The sequence below is a fragment of the Gorilla gorilla genome, chromosome 4 (genome assembly GCF_029281585.2).
Source record: "Gorilla gorilla gorilla isolate KB3781 chromosome 4, NHGRI_mGorGor1-v2.1_pri, whole genome shotgun sequence".
Taxonomy (NCBI): domain Eukaryota; kingdom Metazoa; phylum Chordata; class Mammalia; order Primates; family Hominidae; genus Gorilla; species Gorilla gorilla.
In genome coordinates, this window is record NC_073228.2 from 54,797,319 (window position 1) to 54,815,108 (window position 17,790).

At 42.9% G+C, this 17,790-nt stretch overlaps 2 protein-coding genes across 2 annotated transcripts in view; one reads left to right on the forward strand and one right to left on the reverse strand.

Annotated features, from left to right (window-relative positions):
* LOC101139671 (uncharacterized) overlaps positions 1 to 17,790 on the forward strand; it is a 56,571-nt gene that overhangs the window by 23,580 nt on the left and 15,201 nt on the right. Inside the window, exons 4-8 of the mRNA XM_055388414.2 lie at positions 3,861 to 3,917; positions 4,674 to 4,781; positions 11,109 to 11,267; positions 11,450 to 11,507; positions 12,058 to 12,238. The gene's annotated coding sequence lies outside the window, so the exon portion shown is untranslated. The remainder of the gene's footprint in view (positions 1 to 3,860; positions 3,918 to 4,673; positions 4,782 to 11,108; positions 11,268 to 11,449; positions 11,508 to 12,057; positions 12,239 to 17,790) is intronic.
* On the reverse strand, positions 14,525 to 17,021 carry LOC129533812 (C-C motif chemokine 4). The gene is made up of 3 exons (XM_055388416.2): positions 16,658 to 17,021; positions 15,984 to 16,098; positions 14,525 to 15,390 (listed from the first exon to the last, which is right to left on the reverse strand). Exons 1-3 carry the CDS (start codon positions 16,731 to 16,733, stop codon positions 15,303 to 15,305), a joined length of 279 nt encoding a protein of 92 aa, XP_055244391.1. The 5' UTR covers positions 16,734 to 17,021; the 3' UTR covers positions 14,525 to 15,302.

Sequence of the window (17,790 nt, forward strand, 5' to 3'; positions counted from 1 at the left end):
CAGTGTGAATATTCTGTCCCATAATAATCTTTACTTAATGGTTTCATGTGGATTGCTTCTTGCCCAAATCAAATATTACTATAGTGATTAGAAAATGGAGACTTTTCTATTTTTTCTGTATTTTTTCTATATTGTCATTCTTCTGTAAAGATTTTTTTATACTCCTTTTTTTGTTTTTTGTTTTTTTTTTTTTTTTGAGACGAAGTCTCGCTTTTTCACCAGGCCAGAGTGCAGTGGTATGTTCTCAGCTCACTGCAACTTCCGCCTCCCAGATTCAGGCGATCCTCCTGTCTCAGCCTCCAGAGTAGCTGGGACTACAGTCATTTGCCACTGTGTCCAGCTAATTTTTTGTATTTTTAGTAGAGATGGGGTCTCACCATGTTGGCCAGGATGGTCTTGACCCCGTGATCCAGCCACCTCGGCCTCCCAAAGTGCTGGGATTACAGGTGTGAGCCACTGCACCTGGCCCTTTTTTTTTTTTTGAGACAAGGACTTCCTCTGTTGCCCAGACTTGAGTGCAGTGGTATGATCATGGCTCACCACAGCTTGGACACCAGGCTGCCTCAGCACACTGCAACCTCTGCCTCCCGGGTTCTAGTGATTCTCATGCCTCAGCCTCTGGAGTAACTGGGAGTACAGGTGCTCACCACCATACCTGGCTAATTCTTGTATTTTTAGTAAAGACGAGGTTTCACCATGTTGGCCAGGCTGGTCTCAAACTCCTGGCCAACATGGTGATCCACCTGCCTTGGCTTCCCAAAGTGCTTCATATTGTTAGCCCTAATTCTAGTCAAATTCCATAGCGTTCTTCTTCTTTATTTTTATTTTTTTATTTTTGAGACGGAGTCTTGATCTGTCCCCCAGGCTGGAGTGCAGTGGTGTGATCTCGGATCACTGCAGCCTCCACCTCCTGGGTTCAAGCAAATCTCTGCCTCCGCCTCCTGAGTAGCTGGGATGACAGATACCTGCCACCATGCCCAGCAAATTTTTGTATTTTTAGTAGACACAGGATTTCATCATCTTGGCCAGGCTGGTCTTGAACTCCTGACCTTGTGATCCACCCAACTCGGCCTCCCAAAGTGCTGGGATTACAGGTGTGAGCCACGGCGCCCAGCCTGTATTAGATATTTTTAAGTGAGTTTCCTAAGACAATTAAATATTTCAGGTAGTTGGGACTTTTCTTTTTTTGGTTTGTTTTATTTTGCTTAATTTAACCATTTTAAATATGATTCTCTGGGAATTTTTTCTTCAAAATATAGAATATGTGTGCATTAGTTTGCTAGGCTTGCTGCAACAAAGTACCACAAACTGGGTGGCTTAGACAACAGAAATTTATTATCTCATAGATCTGGAGACTAGAAGTTCTAGATCACGTTGTTAGAGTTGGTTTCTTCGACAACTGTGAGAAACCTTATGTTCCATGCCTCTCCCCTGGCTTCTGGTGGTTTGCTGGTCATCTGTGGCATACTTTGGCTTGTAGGTGCATCACCTGGATCTCTGCCTTCATGTTCACATGGTGTCCTACCTGTGTGCATATCTGTGGCCAAATTTCCCCTTTTTATAAGGATACCAGGCATATTGGATTAGGGTTCCTCTCTACTCCAGTAGGACCTCATCTTCACTGATTACATCTGCAATAACCCTTTCCAAATAAGGTCACATTCTGAGGAACTAGAGGTTAGAGTTTCAACATACGAAGTTTTCTGGGGGGTGGGTAAGGGACACGATTCAATCCATAACAATATGTTTATGAGTAAATGAGTTAGTGTGTTATTGTCTTTCTGCCACCTCACAGTTTCTTTTTCCATTCCTTGGGCTGTAGGTGGAGAAGGAGGAGGATGGTGATGGTGATGATTTTTTGGTCACGGAGCATAATGTGACCCACTTTAAAAAACAACAGACAATTTTAAGGAGGAGAACTGTCATACACCTACTGCCCAGCTTAAAAATAATTAGATCATCTTCTTTAAACATAACTGTCATCCCATCATCACACCTAAGAAGTTGACAGTTTCCCCAGTTTTTTTTTTTTTTTCTCTTTTTTTTTTTTTTGAGATAGGGTCTTTCTCTGTTGCCCAGGCTGGAGTGCAGTGGCATGATAGTGGCTCATGGCAGCCTCAGCTTCCCAGGCTCAAGGGATCCTCCCATATAGCTGGGACCACAGGGGTGCATCACCACATCCAATTTTTTGAATTTTTCTAGAGATGAGGTCTCCCTGTGTTGCCCCACCTAATTTTTTTGTTGTTGTTGTTCCATTCTTTTTTTTTTTTCCTCCTGTTTGTAAGGATTTAATAAAGGTCTGTATGTAGTTTGGTTACTATGTCTCTTAGGTCTCTTTTCATTTATAGATTCCCCTCGTGATTTACTGAAGAAACGGGGTCATTTGTCCTGTAGAATTCTCAAATTTTGATTTTGCTGATATTATCCCCAGAGTGTCATTGACCATGTTCATCTGTTCCCCAAATTTCCAAAAACTGGTAGTTAAATTTAGGTGGTTGATCTGATTCAGATTACACTCTCAGTATCACATATGCTTTGATCAGGAGGCATAATGTGTACTTGTGTGTGCGTATGTGTGTTTTTTTAGTGATGTTAGTGGTCACTGCCTGTGTCAGCATTTCACTACCAGGGTAATTTGGCAATGTCTGGAGACACACTGATTGTCACAGCTTGGGAGAGGGAATGCTATAGGTACTTTCAGGGGTAAGAGTCAGCACAGCACAGCCCCCTAACGCAAAGTATTAATAGGCCTAAAATGTCAGTAGCCCTGAGGTTGAGAAACTCTGGCCTACTTTTGTAGTTTCATCAGGTGTTTGTGAAATGGGTTTTATTCTAACTGTTACTTCTTCTTTCTTTGTTAGCTGGAATTCTTTCATAAAGAGAAACTCTTTGATCAGTTAGTTACCCAAGGTACAGTTCATACAGGAAAGGCAGGATGTATGTTTGATTCTTTCCTAGTTTTCAAAATAATGAATTAGTTCCCTAGCATCTTCCAAAATTGACCAATGAACTTTGTGTGTGTGTGTGTTTTTCTTTTTTAGTATATTATGAACTTACACGTTTTAACATATTTGTGTTTCCTTTCATCGCAGTTATTTTTATTTATTCATTTATTGTTTTGAGGCAGGGTCTTAACTCTGTCACCCAAGCTGTGGTGCAGTGGTATAATCGCTGCCCACTGCAGGCTTGACGTCCCAACCTCCAGCAATCCTCCCACCTCACCCTCTTGAGTAGCTGGGACCACAGGTACACCACCATGCCCAGCTAATTTTTGTGTTTCTGACAGAGACGGGGTTTTGCCATGTTCACCAGGCTGGTCTTCAAATCCTGAGCTCAAAAGCAATCCACCTGCCTCTGCCTCCCAAAGTGTTGGGATGATAGGCTTGAGCCACCGCACCTAGCAGTTATTTTTATTGGTGCTCATTTTTTCCCTTCGTTGAATGCTGGGTGCAGTGAATGCTGGGTGCATCTTCATGTTGGGTTCTGAGTCCTTTTGACATGAGCACATTGTCTGGTGTTGTACGAGAGAGCAAAATAAGGAAACTGGTGTTCTATGCTTATCTTGTACATTTTCCACACATTTGGAATCAGCCATTCCTCCAGGGAGTGCAGGTTCACAGTCTGGGCTCTAAGAGAATTATAAGGTCAGTGTGGTCATCATCTTTTAGTATTAAGTCAGATATTCTAAATTATTATTTACTTCTTAAATTTGGCCCAAGAATTTAACCAGATATTTTGGGAAAGAGAGAAGGAATTAAATAAATAAATCTCATGGTTAGAACTGAAGTGATAACTATACTTTCACAAGGAAATATAACTTACAACCCATGCAGAATAGAAAATTATTTTTGCTCCTTTAGATTTCTGAAGGAATGAAATGAGCTGTGGGAAGAAACTTTAACTGGAGCATCTTACCGGTATGATTCATGTTTTAACTGTGCTTCAGTAGTTTTTCAGGTTTATTACAAACTTGCAGTAGCCAACTGAATTAATTATCTCTAAACAGGGATTTAGCCAGTGGACTAGGCACACTGAAGCTTTCTGAGAGGGGAAATTGATGTTCACATTTTTTCCAGCTTGTTTTGAGCTCGATATATTCTTTTTTTTTTTTTTTTTCATTGAGACAGACTCTCGCACTGTCACCTGGGCTGGTGTGCAGTGGCATGATCTCTGCTTGCGGCAACCTCTGCCTCCCAGGTTCAAGCAATTCTCCTGCCTCAGCCTCCCGAGTAGCTAGGATTACAGGCGCCCGTCACCATGCCCGGCTGATGTTTTGTATTTTTAGTAGAGACGGGGTTCCGCTTTATTGGCCAGGCTGGTCTTGAACTCCTGACCTCATGATCTGCCCGCCTCAGCCTCCCAAAGTGCTGGGATTACAGGCCTGAGCCACCATGCCCAGTCAATATATTCACATTTTTAATAGGAATAACAGTATACTAAAATCTTTTTTAGTGCATGTTTAAGATTTGAAGATGTAATTTGACTCAGTACTTTCCACTTGCATTTTTTTCTTCCACTTGCATTTCTCCACTATTAGAATAGTGCCTGCTAAGACTATTCTAATACTTTATTATAGTTAACCCCTGCGAAAAGAGCTCCCAGAGCTTACAGTGCATTTGATTGATGTCATATGGACTATTCATTATTTTCTGAATTATTTTGTTTGTATAAAGCAATCTGAAGAGGATGTAAGTCAGTTTGATTCCAAGTTTACACGTCAGACACCTGTCGACAGCCCAGATGACGCAACTCTCAGTGAAAGTGCCAATCAGGTCTTTTTGGTAAGTGAAAGAATTTCCATGTAGTCATGGGAAATTTTAAGTATGAGGATGGGCTCTTCGATAAGAAAATTCAGTTTGCTTGCTTTGCAGCTCATGTAGGTAACCTGGTCCACTTTTTTTTTTAAATAAGCCATGCTCTTATAACTTCTTGATACCTACAAAATTGATTTTCATAACCCAACATTTTATTTTAGCAATTAGAGTGGGAATGTACAATTCTTTGGAGAGTATGATTCCCTTTTTTGGTTGGGCCACAGACTTAAAATGATGTTTAGCTTAGCATCTCAACCAAAAATTAAGTCATAGCAGTGGGAGAGAAAAACCTCACTAACTACATGTATTTTATTCCTGAAACAGCTACAGATTTTTGGTACCTTTTTTTTTTTTTTTTTTTTTTTGAGACAGGGTCTCACCTTGTAGCCCAGGCTGGGTGTAGGGTGTAGTGGTGTGATCACAGTTCACTACAGCCTTGACCTCCCAGGCTCAAGTGATCCACCCATTTCAGCCTCGTGAGTACCTGGACTACAGGTGTGTGCCCCATCCAGCTAATTTTTTATTTTTTTGTGGAGACAGAGTCTCACTATTTTACTCCTGGACTCAAGCTATCTTCCCACCTCGGCTTCCCAAAGTGCCAAAATTATAGGCATGAGCCATCATTCCTGGCCCTATTTTTGGTACTTTTAACATAAGTAGGGGATTTTTTTGTTTTTTTGAGACTGAGTCTCACTCTGTCGTCAGGCTGGGGTGCAGTGGCACGATCTCAGCTCACTGCAACCTCTGCCTCCTGGGTTCAAGTGATTGTCCTGCCTCAGCCTCCTGAGTAGCTGGGACTACAGGCGCCTGCCACCACGCGCAGTTAATTTTTGTATTTTTAGTAGAGACAGGGTTTCACCATGTTGGCCAGGATGGTCTTGATTTCTTGACCTCATGATCCACCCGCCTTGGCCTCCCAAAGTGCTGGGATTACAGGCATGAGCCACTGCGCCCGGCCAAGTAGGGGATTTTTTAAACCTAATTGTGAATATTTGACATCAAATTATATTGGTTCATATGTAATAGTGAATTCTCATTGTAGAAATATCCATATAGATTTATAGCTTGTCTCCTCAGAAAAGTAAAGGTTTTAGATGTTGGCCAACAGAAATGATGGATTTATATCAGATGACCATCAATGCATACACACTATTTTGCTTAAATACCATATATGCTTGTTGATTTTATTACTGTACTTATATGTCACATGAACATCCTTCTCATTTTGTATCCTTTTTTTTTCTTTTGTCATTCATGTATGGACTACCTCTACGGAGAATAGAATATGGGGAAAACAATTGTTTGGGAGTGTTTTTTCCCTCTTTTTGAGTTCACTGGATTTGTCACTAACTTAATTCTATGCTTTTCTTCCCCACACTGCTCACTATATAACACAAGTAGTGTTGTATCTTATGGGATGGGAAATAAGCTCTAAAGTTAGCATGGAGTTGGGACATGGTGGCTCACGCCTATAACCTTGAGGTCAGGAGTTCGAGACCAGCCTGGCCCACATGGTGAAACCCCATCTCTCCCAAAAATACAAAAATTAGCCGGGTGTGGTGGCATGTACCTGTGGTACCAACTACTTGGGAGGCTGAGGCAGGAGAATGACTTGAACCCGAGAGGCAGAGGTTGCAGGAGCCAAGATCGTGCCACTGCACTCCAGCCTGGGCAATAGAGTGAGTGAGACTCTGTATAAAAAAAAATTAATTAAAAAAATAAAGTTAGCATGGAATGCAAAAGTTGTGTATAGTACAGTACAGTTTCAAGTAAACAACACTGAATAGTAATGATCCTCTAAATTAGTAATATAGAGCACATAGGCAAAATCTAATCTTACAGTATTAATTACATAAGAGATAAAAGATGAGTGAGTGCATGCATGTTTTTAAGTTCAAGTTTGATGTGTGCATGATCAAAGTTACGGCATCTCTGTTAGTAAAATCTTAGGTTCACTCAGGGAAGTGGGCATGAATCACTTTAATTTTGGCTTTTTTTTTCTCTTTCATGTACTACTGATGTGGAATTTATACGTTTGATTTAACATAGACACCTTTTCATCAATTGAACATTGCAGAATTTCAACTTATGTGACAGTTTCCCCCCACAAAATAGAAGCATTTTATTTAGCTACCAAGAAATCCTAAGTTGTGGTGGTAAATGTGAGATATTGACGCTTTCATTGCCAGTTAAAGTATTGTTGAGCTTTTCATAATTACTTAAATTGGCTATAACTGATGAACAGAGCAACTCATTTGTTAGGTTGTAGCCAGAATTCTGTACATAAAGTGGGTCTCTTGAAACATTAGTAAAAACAAAAATAGGCCAGGTGCAGTGGCTCATGCCTGGAATCCCAGCACTTTGGGAGGCTGAAGTGGGTGGATCACAAGGTCAGGAGTTCTAGAACAGCCTGGCCAATATGGTGAAACCCCATCTCTACTAAAAATACAAATATTAGCCAAGTGCGGTGGCACACGCCTGTAATTCCATCTACTCGGGAGGCTGAGGCAGGAGAATCACTTGAAACCAGGAGGTGGCAGTTGCAGTGAGCCAAGACCGTGCCAGTGCATTCCAGCCTGGACAACAGAGCAAGGCTCTATCTCAAAAAAAAAAAAAAAAAAAAAATCCGCATATATAAGAAGAGAATATGCATTAAAAAAATCAGCAGAGCCTCACATTCCAGGATTTTCTACACAAGAAACCATTCCTAAAATATGTGCTTGGAATTACTAGGGTTTCTCTTGCAAACATTTTAATAACACGTCATTCGTTTTTTTATTATAATATTTATTTAAGCAAAATTTCTTTTTTTATTTTATTATTTTATTATTATTACACTTTAAGTTGTAGGGTACATGTGCACAATGTGCAGGTTAGTTAACATATGTATACATGTGCCATGCTGGTGTGCTGCACCCATTAACTCGTCATTTAGCATTAGGTATATCTCCTAATGCTATCCCTCCCCCCTCCCCCCACCCCACAACAGACCCCAGAGTGTGATGTTCCCCTTCCTGTGTCCATGTGTTATCATTGTTCAATTCCCACCTATGAGTGAGAACATGCGGTAACGCCTCATTCTTTAGGGGTGTGGTTATATGTGTCATGTTATTAGATCTTTACAGCAACTCTCCTGGGTAAAGCGGTTATTACTAGGTCATTTTATAGAAGGAAAAATAACCAGTACTTTTTTTTTGCTTTACTTCAGTAGCTATTGCCTCCTTCAATTTGACATTTCAATCCTGGCACATAGTGGGGGCTCAACAAATATTTGTTGGAGGAATGCCATTTAAAATACAGTGATTGGATAGGAGAATATTTGAGGGCATTAACATTTTTTAAAAGCCAAAAAAAATTACAATTGGACTTCAGAGATTTTGATTTTTTTGTGTATTTTCTTTTAAAAAATAAGCTTCTCTAGGCTGGGCTTGGTGGCTCATGCCTGTAATCCCAGCACTTTGGGAGGCTGAGGCAGGTGGATCACCTGAGGTCAGGAGTTTGAGACCAGCCTGGCCAACATGGTGAAAGCCCGTCTCTACTAAAAATACAAAAATTAGCTGGCCATGGTGGCACACACCTGTAATCCCAGCTACTAGGGAGGCTGAGGCAGGAGAATCGCTTGAACCCGGGAGGCAGATGTTGCAGTGAGCCGAGATCACACCACTGTACTCCAGCCTGGGTGACAGAGCAAGACTCTGTCTCAAAAATAAATAAATAAAGTACATAAATAAATAAATAAGCTTCTGTTTTGGCTTCCTCCAATGTAGTCTCTTTGAGTAGGAAGAAATTGTTATGATTCAAACTAGTAAATTCTTTTTTTTTTTTTTTTGAGATGGAGTCTTGCTCTGATTGCCCAGGCTGGAGTGCAGTGGCGTGATCTTGGCTCACTGCAGCCGGCTCACTTGAACCGGGTTCAAGTGATTCTCCTGCCTCAGCCTCCCAAGTAGGTGGGATTACAGGTGCCTGCCATCACGCCTGGCTAATTTTGGTAGTTTTAGTACAGATGGGGTTTCACCATCTTGGCCAGGCTGGTCTTGAACTCCTGGTCTTGATCTGCTGACCTATATCTGCCCGCCTCGGCCTCCCAAAGTGCTGGGATTACAGGTGTGAGCCATTGCGCCCGGCCGACAGGTAAATTCTTATATCAAAAAACTGAGTTAGACTTGGTCCCTGGAGCCGTTTTCCATCCCTAAAAAGATGATGTCAAGCTACCATGTATAATAAATAACAACTCAATTGACCACATATTTTCCTTTAAGCCTAATGATGAAATAATATTATAATGAAATACTTAGAAGTTGTAAGGGAAAAAATCCTTTAAGTCATTAAATTAAAATTGAAACCAAAACAATAACTTCACTGTTTTAGGATAAAATTGGCATATGAAAGGTTTGTTAGTGAATGACAGTAAGATTAACCTACTACAGCATTTGCCTTTAGCTTTTACTGAGTAATACTTGGAGCTATATATTTATAGCATTTGCTATAAATGTGCAAATGAAGACATTATTTATTGTATTACTGCTGAGATTAATATTGTCTTTTTCAGATTTCTAAAACATTACAGCAAATGCACACATGTGGGCGCTCTAATCAGCTAGATGTGGAGAGGGTAGGCATTTGTTGACTGTTAAGTCAAAACTAGTTCTATACTTTTACAGATGGAAAAATCAAGGTCCACTAAAGAGGTTATGATTCTACATGAGTTATTCTCTAGAGGAAACAAATTGGGTATTAGAATTTTGAAAAGATTAAACAGAAATCCCTGTCAGTGAATTTATGCTGGAGAATTTTGACTTTTATCCTAGCAACTCCTTACTGAAAATCTTTACCCATGCCATGATATAATTTATCTTCAATCTTAAATGGGTTTGGTAATAGTGTTTATAAGATATAGGAGAGTTAATTAGAATATTTATTTTTATGAACTTTTGGTTTATAAAATTAAAAAATGTTAATTGTGCTTCATTTATACTTTTTTTTTTTTTTTGAGACGGAGTCTTACTCTGTCACCCAGGCTGGAGTGCAGTGGCGTGATCTCAGCTCACTGCAACCTCTGCCTCCCAGGTTCAAGCGATTCTCCTGCCTCAGCCTCCCAAGTAGCTGGGACCACAGGCACGTGCCACCACACCTGGCTAATTTTGGTATTTTTAGTAGAGACGGGGTTTCACCATGTTGGCCAGGGTGGTCTCGAACTCCTGACCTCAAGTGATCTGCCCGCCTTGGCCTCCCAAAGTGCTAGGATTACAGGTGTGAGCCACCAACACCTGGCCCATTTATACTTAAGGCTGATTCTCAACTGATTTGGGTAAGATCCTTAGTCTTTCCCCATCTCTGACGTAATTCCTAGTTTGTCGTTTGGCTTTCCTGTATATATAAAGCTATCAGGCTGCTTGCAGACTTTCCGGGGAATAAGTCCCATAAACACTCACAAAGATTTTATTAGGGAGAAGCTATGATGCGAATATAGAATGTAGATTTTTTAACTTCAAAATCATATTAGGATATATATAAATATATAATATAAATATACAAATAAATCATGTGTAAGTTAACATTTAATATGTATATATTATATAACATATATGTATAACACATATATATACATATATATAAGTGTAAGTTAACACTTAATAAATCCCATATATATATGGGATTTATTAAGTGTTAACTTATAAGATCACAAGGAAACAACCAGCAGAGGAGAAAGATGTAGGCTGGGAGGCTAGGCCCTCTCTCCTTTTCCAAGTCCCTAGCAGAAAGACAAGAGGTCCCCCTAAGCAAATGAATCAGGAGTCACTGTAAATAACAAATGTCTCCTTGAGGAGCCCAGGGACATAGGGTCCTGAGATTTAGAAGCAGCTAACACTGCCTGAAGAAATTATTTCCCTGCAGCTGTGCTGGTCTCCCAGTTGGGAATGTTTCCATAGAAGGGAAGAGTCTCCCAGACCATCCTCCATCAAGTCCCATCAAGCCCATCTTCCCTGAAAAAAATTAATTTTGATTTTCTCATTCCTTCTGAATATATATATTTTACACATTTATCATGTAGAGCCATCCCTTGGTATCCACAGGGGATTGGTTCTAGGAATTCTCATGGCTTCCAAAATCTACACATGCTCTAGTCTCTGATGTAGCATAGTATTTGCCCATAACCTATGAACATCCTCCCATATACTTTAATCTCTAGATTACTTAGAATACCTAAACAATGTAAATGCTATTAATAAATGTAAATGTAGATCATTGTTATACTGCATTGTTTTTTATTTGTTTTTCTTTTTTCTTTTTTAGTTTTTGAGACAGCATATTGCTCTAGCGCCCAGGCTGGAGTGCAGTCATGTCATCTCAGCTGTTTGTAACTTCCGCCTCCTGGGCTCAAGCGATCCTCTTGCCTCAGCCTCCCAAATAGCTGGGACTACAAGCATGTGCCACCTCACCCAGCTAATTTTGGTACTTTTGTAGAGAAGAGGTCTTGTTATGTTGCCCAAGCTGGTCTAGAATGCCTAAGCTCAAATATTCCTCCCACCTTAGCCTCCCAAAGTGCTGGGATTACAGGTGTGAGCCACTAAACCTGGCCTATTGTGTTTTTTTCTTCCCAAACATTTTCCATCGATCATCGGTTGAATCCACAGATTTGGAACCCACATATTCAAAATGTCGACTGTATCTAAAAATGAAACTATTTAAAAGGTAGAAAAATGCAGCCACGATTTTGTCTCTCAATTCTTTTCTTCTATTTTCCTGTATGCTAGACTCAGTTGGGAACCCAAGACAGAAGGAGTTTAGAAGGGAGAACAGGTAGAGATAAGTGGGAAAGAGAGGGTTTTAAGGCCCTCAAATCTGTAAAGGGTGAATGCAGACTGCAGTACAGGACTGCCAGCTGGTCTCTGGTCTCAGCCTCCAGGAAGAACTGTGGCTATGTCACCATCCTCAGCTCATCTTGCTCCCTTGATCCCTGCTTGCTCGGCTCCTGGCCTCCTTGGAGGAAAATGCCTGTGTCAATGGGAGCATGATGGAGGGTTCCAGGTTGAGGTGGGATGGGGGATGAAGACATGTTTGCATGAACATGTCCTAAAGGAACATGTACATAAGGAAATGGACTCCCATCTGGAGAGTGAGCTGGGGGAGGTGGGCACTGCAAGGACTAGGAAAATAGGCCGGATGTCTAGAAGTTGCTCCATAATCCATAGTTCCTTTTGAGTGTCCTGCTTTGTCTGTTCTGGCTTTTGCCCCCACCCAGAAACCTGGAGAAACCTCAACTGGAACGTCAAGTAAGCAGATTCCAGCTCTCTGGGCCCAGGGTGAGAAAAGGAAGTTGTATGAAAAGAGGAGAAAGGAAAAAAACAGTCTCGTATTGTGCAACAGGTGAAGTCCCACATTGCCCCACTTCGAGGATTCCATTCTGCCATTTGTAATTCCTGGTAAGCATTTCTTCATGAGGCTGCCCTGGCCTCCTGCAACCTTCCCTGGTGGCCTTGCCTCTGTGGAGCTGAGCTCCTCCCTTTCCATTAGCTGAGGGGCAGGGAGGATTGGGAAAGGGACTCCATCATGAGGGAGAATCCCTCCATCATGAGGGATTCTGGCCCTAACCCTGCCTGCTCACTAACAATGAACCAGAGACAGGTCATGGTTCTGCTCTGGGCTGCATCTGACAGATGAGAGGATGGACTCTTTCCCAGACAGGAATCCAGGACCCCTCAGAGCACCCTAGATGTCTCAAGAAGGGGCATGCTTCCTAAGGGTCTTGGACCCTGGATCAAGCCTCAGCCCCAGAACTCAGTTGCTGAAGCAGATCTCCTCTTGGGATGCCTCTCCTCATTATAGTTCATCTCCTTGAGGTGTGTCCCTCTCACCCTGGGTTCCTCCTGCAGGGAGGTTTGGCTCACCCTCTAGAATGCTCCCTTTCCTGCCACACTGAGCTATTGGGGGTCGCTATCGGTGACACATCAGTTGGTGGTTGTATTTGTTTCCTATTGCTGCTGCAAAAAATTACCACACACTTAGTGTCTTATGACCACATATTCTCTAAAAGTTCTGGAGGTGAGAAGTCTGCAATTAGATTTACTGGGACACTCCCTTTGGAGGCTCTAGGGGAGAAACAATTTCCTTGCCATTTGCAGCTTCTAGAGCTGCATCCTAAAACCTCTTCACTCCTGGCCTCTTCTTCCATCTTCCAAGCTTGTAGCATAGCATCTTGCTTCTGCTGTCACATTGCTACCTTCTCCTCTATTACCAAATTTTTCTCTTCCTTCCTCTGATAAGGACACTCACAACTACATTTAGGGCCTGACCAGATAATTCAAGGTAATCACTCCATCTCAAGATCCATAACTTGATCATATCTCCAAAGTCCCTTTTGCCATACAAAGTGACATTCACAGGTTCTGGGGAATAGGATGTGGATGTCTTGGGGGCCATTATTCAGCTACCATAGTGATCTATACCTTGTCTCTGGCCTGGGGTCATCCATTCTCTCTCCCATCCCGTCCCCCCAGAATAGAATTGTGTATCTTTCTCCAAATCTGCACCCTAATCTTACAGACCATCCCAACTGCTCCTCCCTTCACTCTCTTTAGGCTCTGAGAACATCCTAGGAGACTGCTCTCCAACAGAACTTTCTGCAATGATGGACAGAAAGTCCATAATCCGTGCTGTCTAACATGGGAGCTAGCCACATGGGGCTACTGAGCACTTGAAATGTGACTAGTGTGACTCAGGAACTGAATTTTAAATTTTATTTCATTTTAATTAAATGTAATGAAAATGTAAATAGCCACTTTGGCCAGTGGCTAACATATTAGACAGCTCAGATCTAGGCAAATGAAAGCAGAAACTATGGCCAGGCACATTCTTTGCTGCTAGCCTCTTCCCACACCTGTTTTGGATCAGCTCTGCCCCCTAACCACCTTCTCTCAGTGTCCGCAGAATCTGAAGGAAGTTTCCACTGGGGCTCTGGAATGACGGAGGTGACTAAGGGCAGGACAAGGAAAGGGATTGTGTCTGTTGACCCCAGGGAAGTGCAGGGCCCCAGTTCTGCTTTTGCACAGGACTAAGAACACTCAAATGATTTTCAAGATAGTCTCTGCCTTGTCCTTACTCAACCGGTCTCCCTTTTGAGGACCACAGAGGTGCGTCACTAGGGAAGGTGTGCAGGAAAGGGCCCGAGCCTGGGAGCTGGCACTGGCCAGGCTCCTGCTCTGCTATGCACTCGTTGAGTGGCATGTGGCAAGTTACTTCCCAGGCCTTGGCCCTCAGTTTCCATAAAATGAGAGGGTTGGACCAGATGGTCTAAACTTTCCTTTTAGCTTTAGTAGACTACGAGTCTGTGTCCCATGGATCAGGCTTTATTGTGCATGTAATTCTACTTCAGAGTTGTGTTGTGTCTGACCCATGGAATAGGCAGTTCTGATTTAAGGATAATTAAGTAGAAGTGGCTTTAGGTTACTCCTGCAACACTTCCAAACAAAACCTCCATCCTACTGTCCTCATGACAACACTTCACAGTAGATTGGGATTTAGAGTGCTGATCTGTCAACTGACTAATCTAATCCTCATGATGATCCTGACAATTGTTAGGTCCATTTTAAGTGAAAAGGCTGAGGCTGAGAGGGGGAAGGAGAGAATCTTCCAGGTGCCCAGTCCCATGATGGGTGCTTTACACATCACCTCGTAACAGCCCTTTGATGAAGGGGTTAATATTATCTACATTTCACACGTGTGAACACTGAGGTCTAATAAGGCAAGATGACTTTCCCAATGTTATGCTGATAATAAGATGATGAAGTCACTTTTCTCACTCTTCTTCCACCTTTGCTGTGCTGCTTCCCCTCTTTACAACTCCCCCCCAAGATGTTGAAATGATAACCTCCTTTTTTAAGGCATTTTTTCATGACACTCCCCAAGCAGACCTACTAGCCTCAGCAAGTCACTTCACCTCTCTGTGCCTCTGTTTCCTTAACTGTGAAACTGGGGGCAACAGTCCCTACTTCATAAGGGTGTTAAAACCCTTGTTGAAAGTATGCAGTGAGATATGTATTAAGAGTGTTCAGCCCAGAGCTCATATTAAGGACTCAGCAATTGCTGATTCTTACTGCTTTTGGAAACTGTAGCTTACCCCACCGCCCAATGGTACCAGGTAATTCCTTTTACCCCCAAATCAAATTAAAATCACAAAGAAACTGTTTGCATTTTATCTTAAAGTTTTATTATGAAAACACATGGAATTAACGGTGTTATCCATGTATTTGCAACAGCAGAGAAACAGTGACAGTGGACCATCCCCATAGGGGACACTTATCCTTTGGCTAAACTAATATAAATAATGGAAATGACACCTAATACAATAACACGGCACATAAAAAAGATTAAATTAAGGGAAGGGACAGGAACTGCGGAGAGGAGTCCTGAGTGTGGAGGAGATGTGTCTCATGGAGAAGCATCCAGGCTCAGGTGACCTTCCCTGAAGACTTCCTGTCTCTGAGCAGCTCAGTTCAGTTCCAGGTCATACACGTACTCCTGGACCCAGGTCTCACTGGGGTCAGCGCAGACTTGCTTGCCTCTTTTGGTTTGGAATCTGTAGAACAAGGAGCAGCCAGATTAGAATCCCATGGGACCTTTGAGGTCATCTGGCTTTATCCCTTGCCTGTGGTAGGCATCTTCCTCTGCCTGACCATGGTCCATGTGGGGCAGCTCTGGTGGATGGGATCCTTCCTGGAGCAGCACTGGAAGCAGACTCCCTGTAACTTCCACTCACTGGATTTAGCTGTGGGCCCCAGGGGTTGCCCAGATTAGGAACCAGTGGGCATTGCAATCAATATGAATAGATTGCCCCATTCCCTGCCAGCCTGGTAGTGACTTTTCCACATGTTTTTCTAGCATGGTTTAAGGAATTGGTCCATATCTCATAGGACCTATCTGCCTTCCCCTGCTTCCCTGTCCTCTGAATAACTTCCTCCCCAGGAACCCCCTTCTGTCTCGGCTGCCACTCAGCCGCCTTCAGCACTTGAAAAGTGAGTTCATGACCTGTGACCTCACTGCTCTCAGGGAAGGCTTCAGCCCTGAGAGCTGCCTCCCCAACGCTCAATCACCTCCTCCCCAAAACAGGCCCCCTTTAAAAATCCAGCCCTCACCCTTGCCTCCCAGGGCAGCCCAGGGGTTGATACTCACACCACAGCTGGCTGGGAGCAGAGGCTGCTGGTCTCATAGTAATCTACCACAAAGTTGCGAGGAAGCTTCCTCACGGTGTAAGAAAAGCAGCAGGCAGTGGGAGGGTCTGAGCCCACTGAAAGGAAAGGCCAGGGTGAGATCAACACTGTCAATGGGAGCTGTTTATTTTGACTTCTAATTTTGCATCTTCATTGAGCATCCCTGTAGAGCTACCAGAACCCCAAATATGGTCCCTTGTATCCATTCCCACCTAACGTGAGCAGGAGTCTTATTCTGAATAGTGGATCTTCAGAGAAGAACGAGATAGAAATCTAGAAGATTGGAACTGGATTCAGTCTCTGAACACATCGCACTCCCTTCATATGACAGATGGGGAAACCAAGGCACAGAGAGGGACACGGGCTTGCTTAAACAAATAATTAAAGGCAGAGCCAATTCAACAGTCTTGACTTCCAGCCCATCGTTTTCCTCTGCTGGTTGCTAATTCTTAAGAAAATAGGAACTTGAATGTTACTGAATATCTACTAGACTCTACATTTAGCAGCAGACTACATGACAATCTTCCTAGCTGCCTTTTGTCCCATCCCCAGATCCCACTGTTTGCCAGCCATGACTAGAAAAAAGGACTCTGCCTACACCTTGACTCGAAATAGCAGCTGCAAAAGTAGACTTACTTGGTGCTGAGAGCGCTGGAGAGCAGAAGGCAGCTACTAGCATGAGGAGAGACAGGACAGTCACGCAGAGCTTCATGGTGTTGGTGGAAAAGAGGTTTTCTCAGAGGTGAGGCTGCAGAACTCAGAAGCTTCAGAACCCAGCTGTGTCCTGTGCTGATACTGAGTTGGGAATCTCTCTTTATAGGGACTCTGAGGCCTAGGACAAATGTGGGGGCACAGGAGAGTGAGTGGAATTTCCATGGTAGAGATGATGTCATGGCTCCTGAAGCTAGCTGAGTGAGGAGTTCCTCTCAGCTTCTCTTCCCCAGGGCGATGTCATCATAGAGGAAAGATGAGGGAGGTGCAGGCGAGAAGAAAAGGGAAGTGGTACAACCAAAGGCAGTGACCGAGACTGGGGAGAGAGTTGCAAACCCCAGAGGAAAAGATGAAATGTTCACACCTGCTACAAGTGGCTTGTAGACAAGAACTGTGCTGCTCTTGGTGGTTGGCACCCCCAGATGCTGGAGGGTTCATGCCAGTCTTTCCAGGCTGGCCACAAGTCTGGCCCCAAGAACAAAGCGGGAGCCAGGACTCCCCCATCCCCTTCCTGTGCCTTCTTCTGCTGAGCTGAGTGCCACTGACTTTTGTGCCCTATATGTTTCCTTGGGCATGAAGAGTCCAGCATTGGATGTGCGGAGGGATCCAGTAGGGTGGCTCAGGAACATTTGTAAGTTCTTATTGGACACTTACCTTGTACCAGGCACTGAGAAAGCTGTGTTACACATATTATATATAATCCTACCATAATCTTGAGCAGGGGTGTCTAATCTCATTTTACAGATAAGGCAATTGGGGATCAGAGAGTGGTCCACTGATGCGCTCAATGCCACAGAGCTGATGAATGGCACTGCCAAGATTTGAATCAAGATTCATCTGACTCCAAAGTCCATTTTCTTTCCATGCTGTAGTCTCCAGAATAAACATAGAGTGTGACCACAAAGAGAAACCATTGACTGATAGACTGCTAGGAGCTATTCCACACTCAAAGACCGATTATACTCAGACTTAATTCAGGGAAGGGATAGGGCTAGTCTGTCCTAGGACGAGGAGGGAACAGAGAAGAAATAAAGATTTCAAGATATTTTCTTGGACCA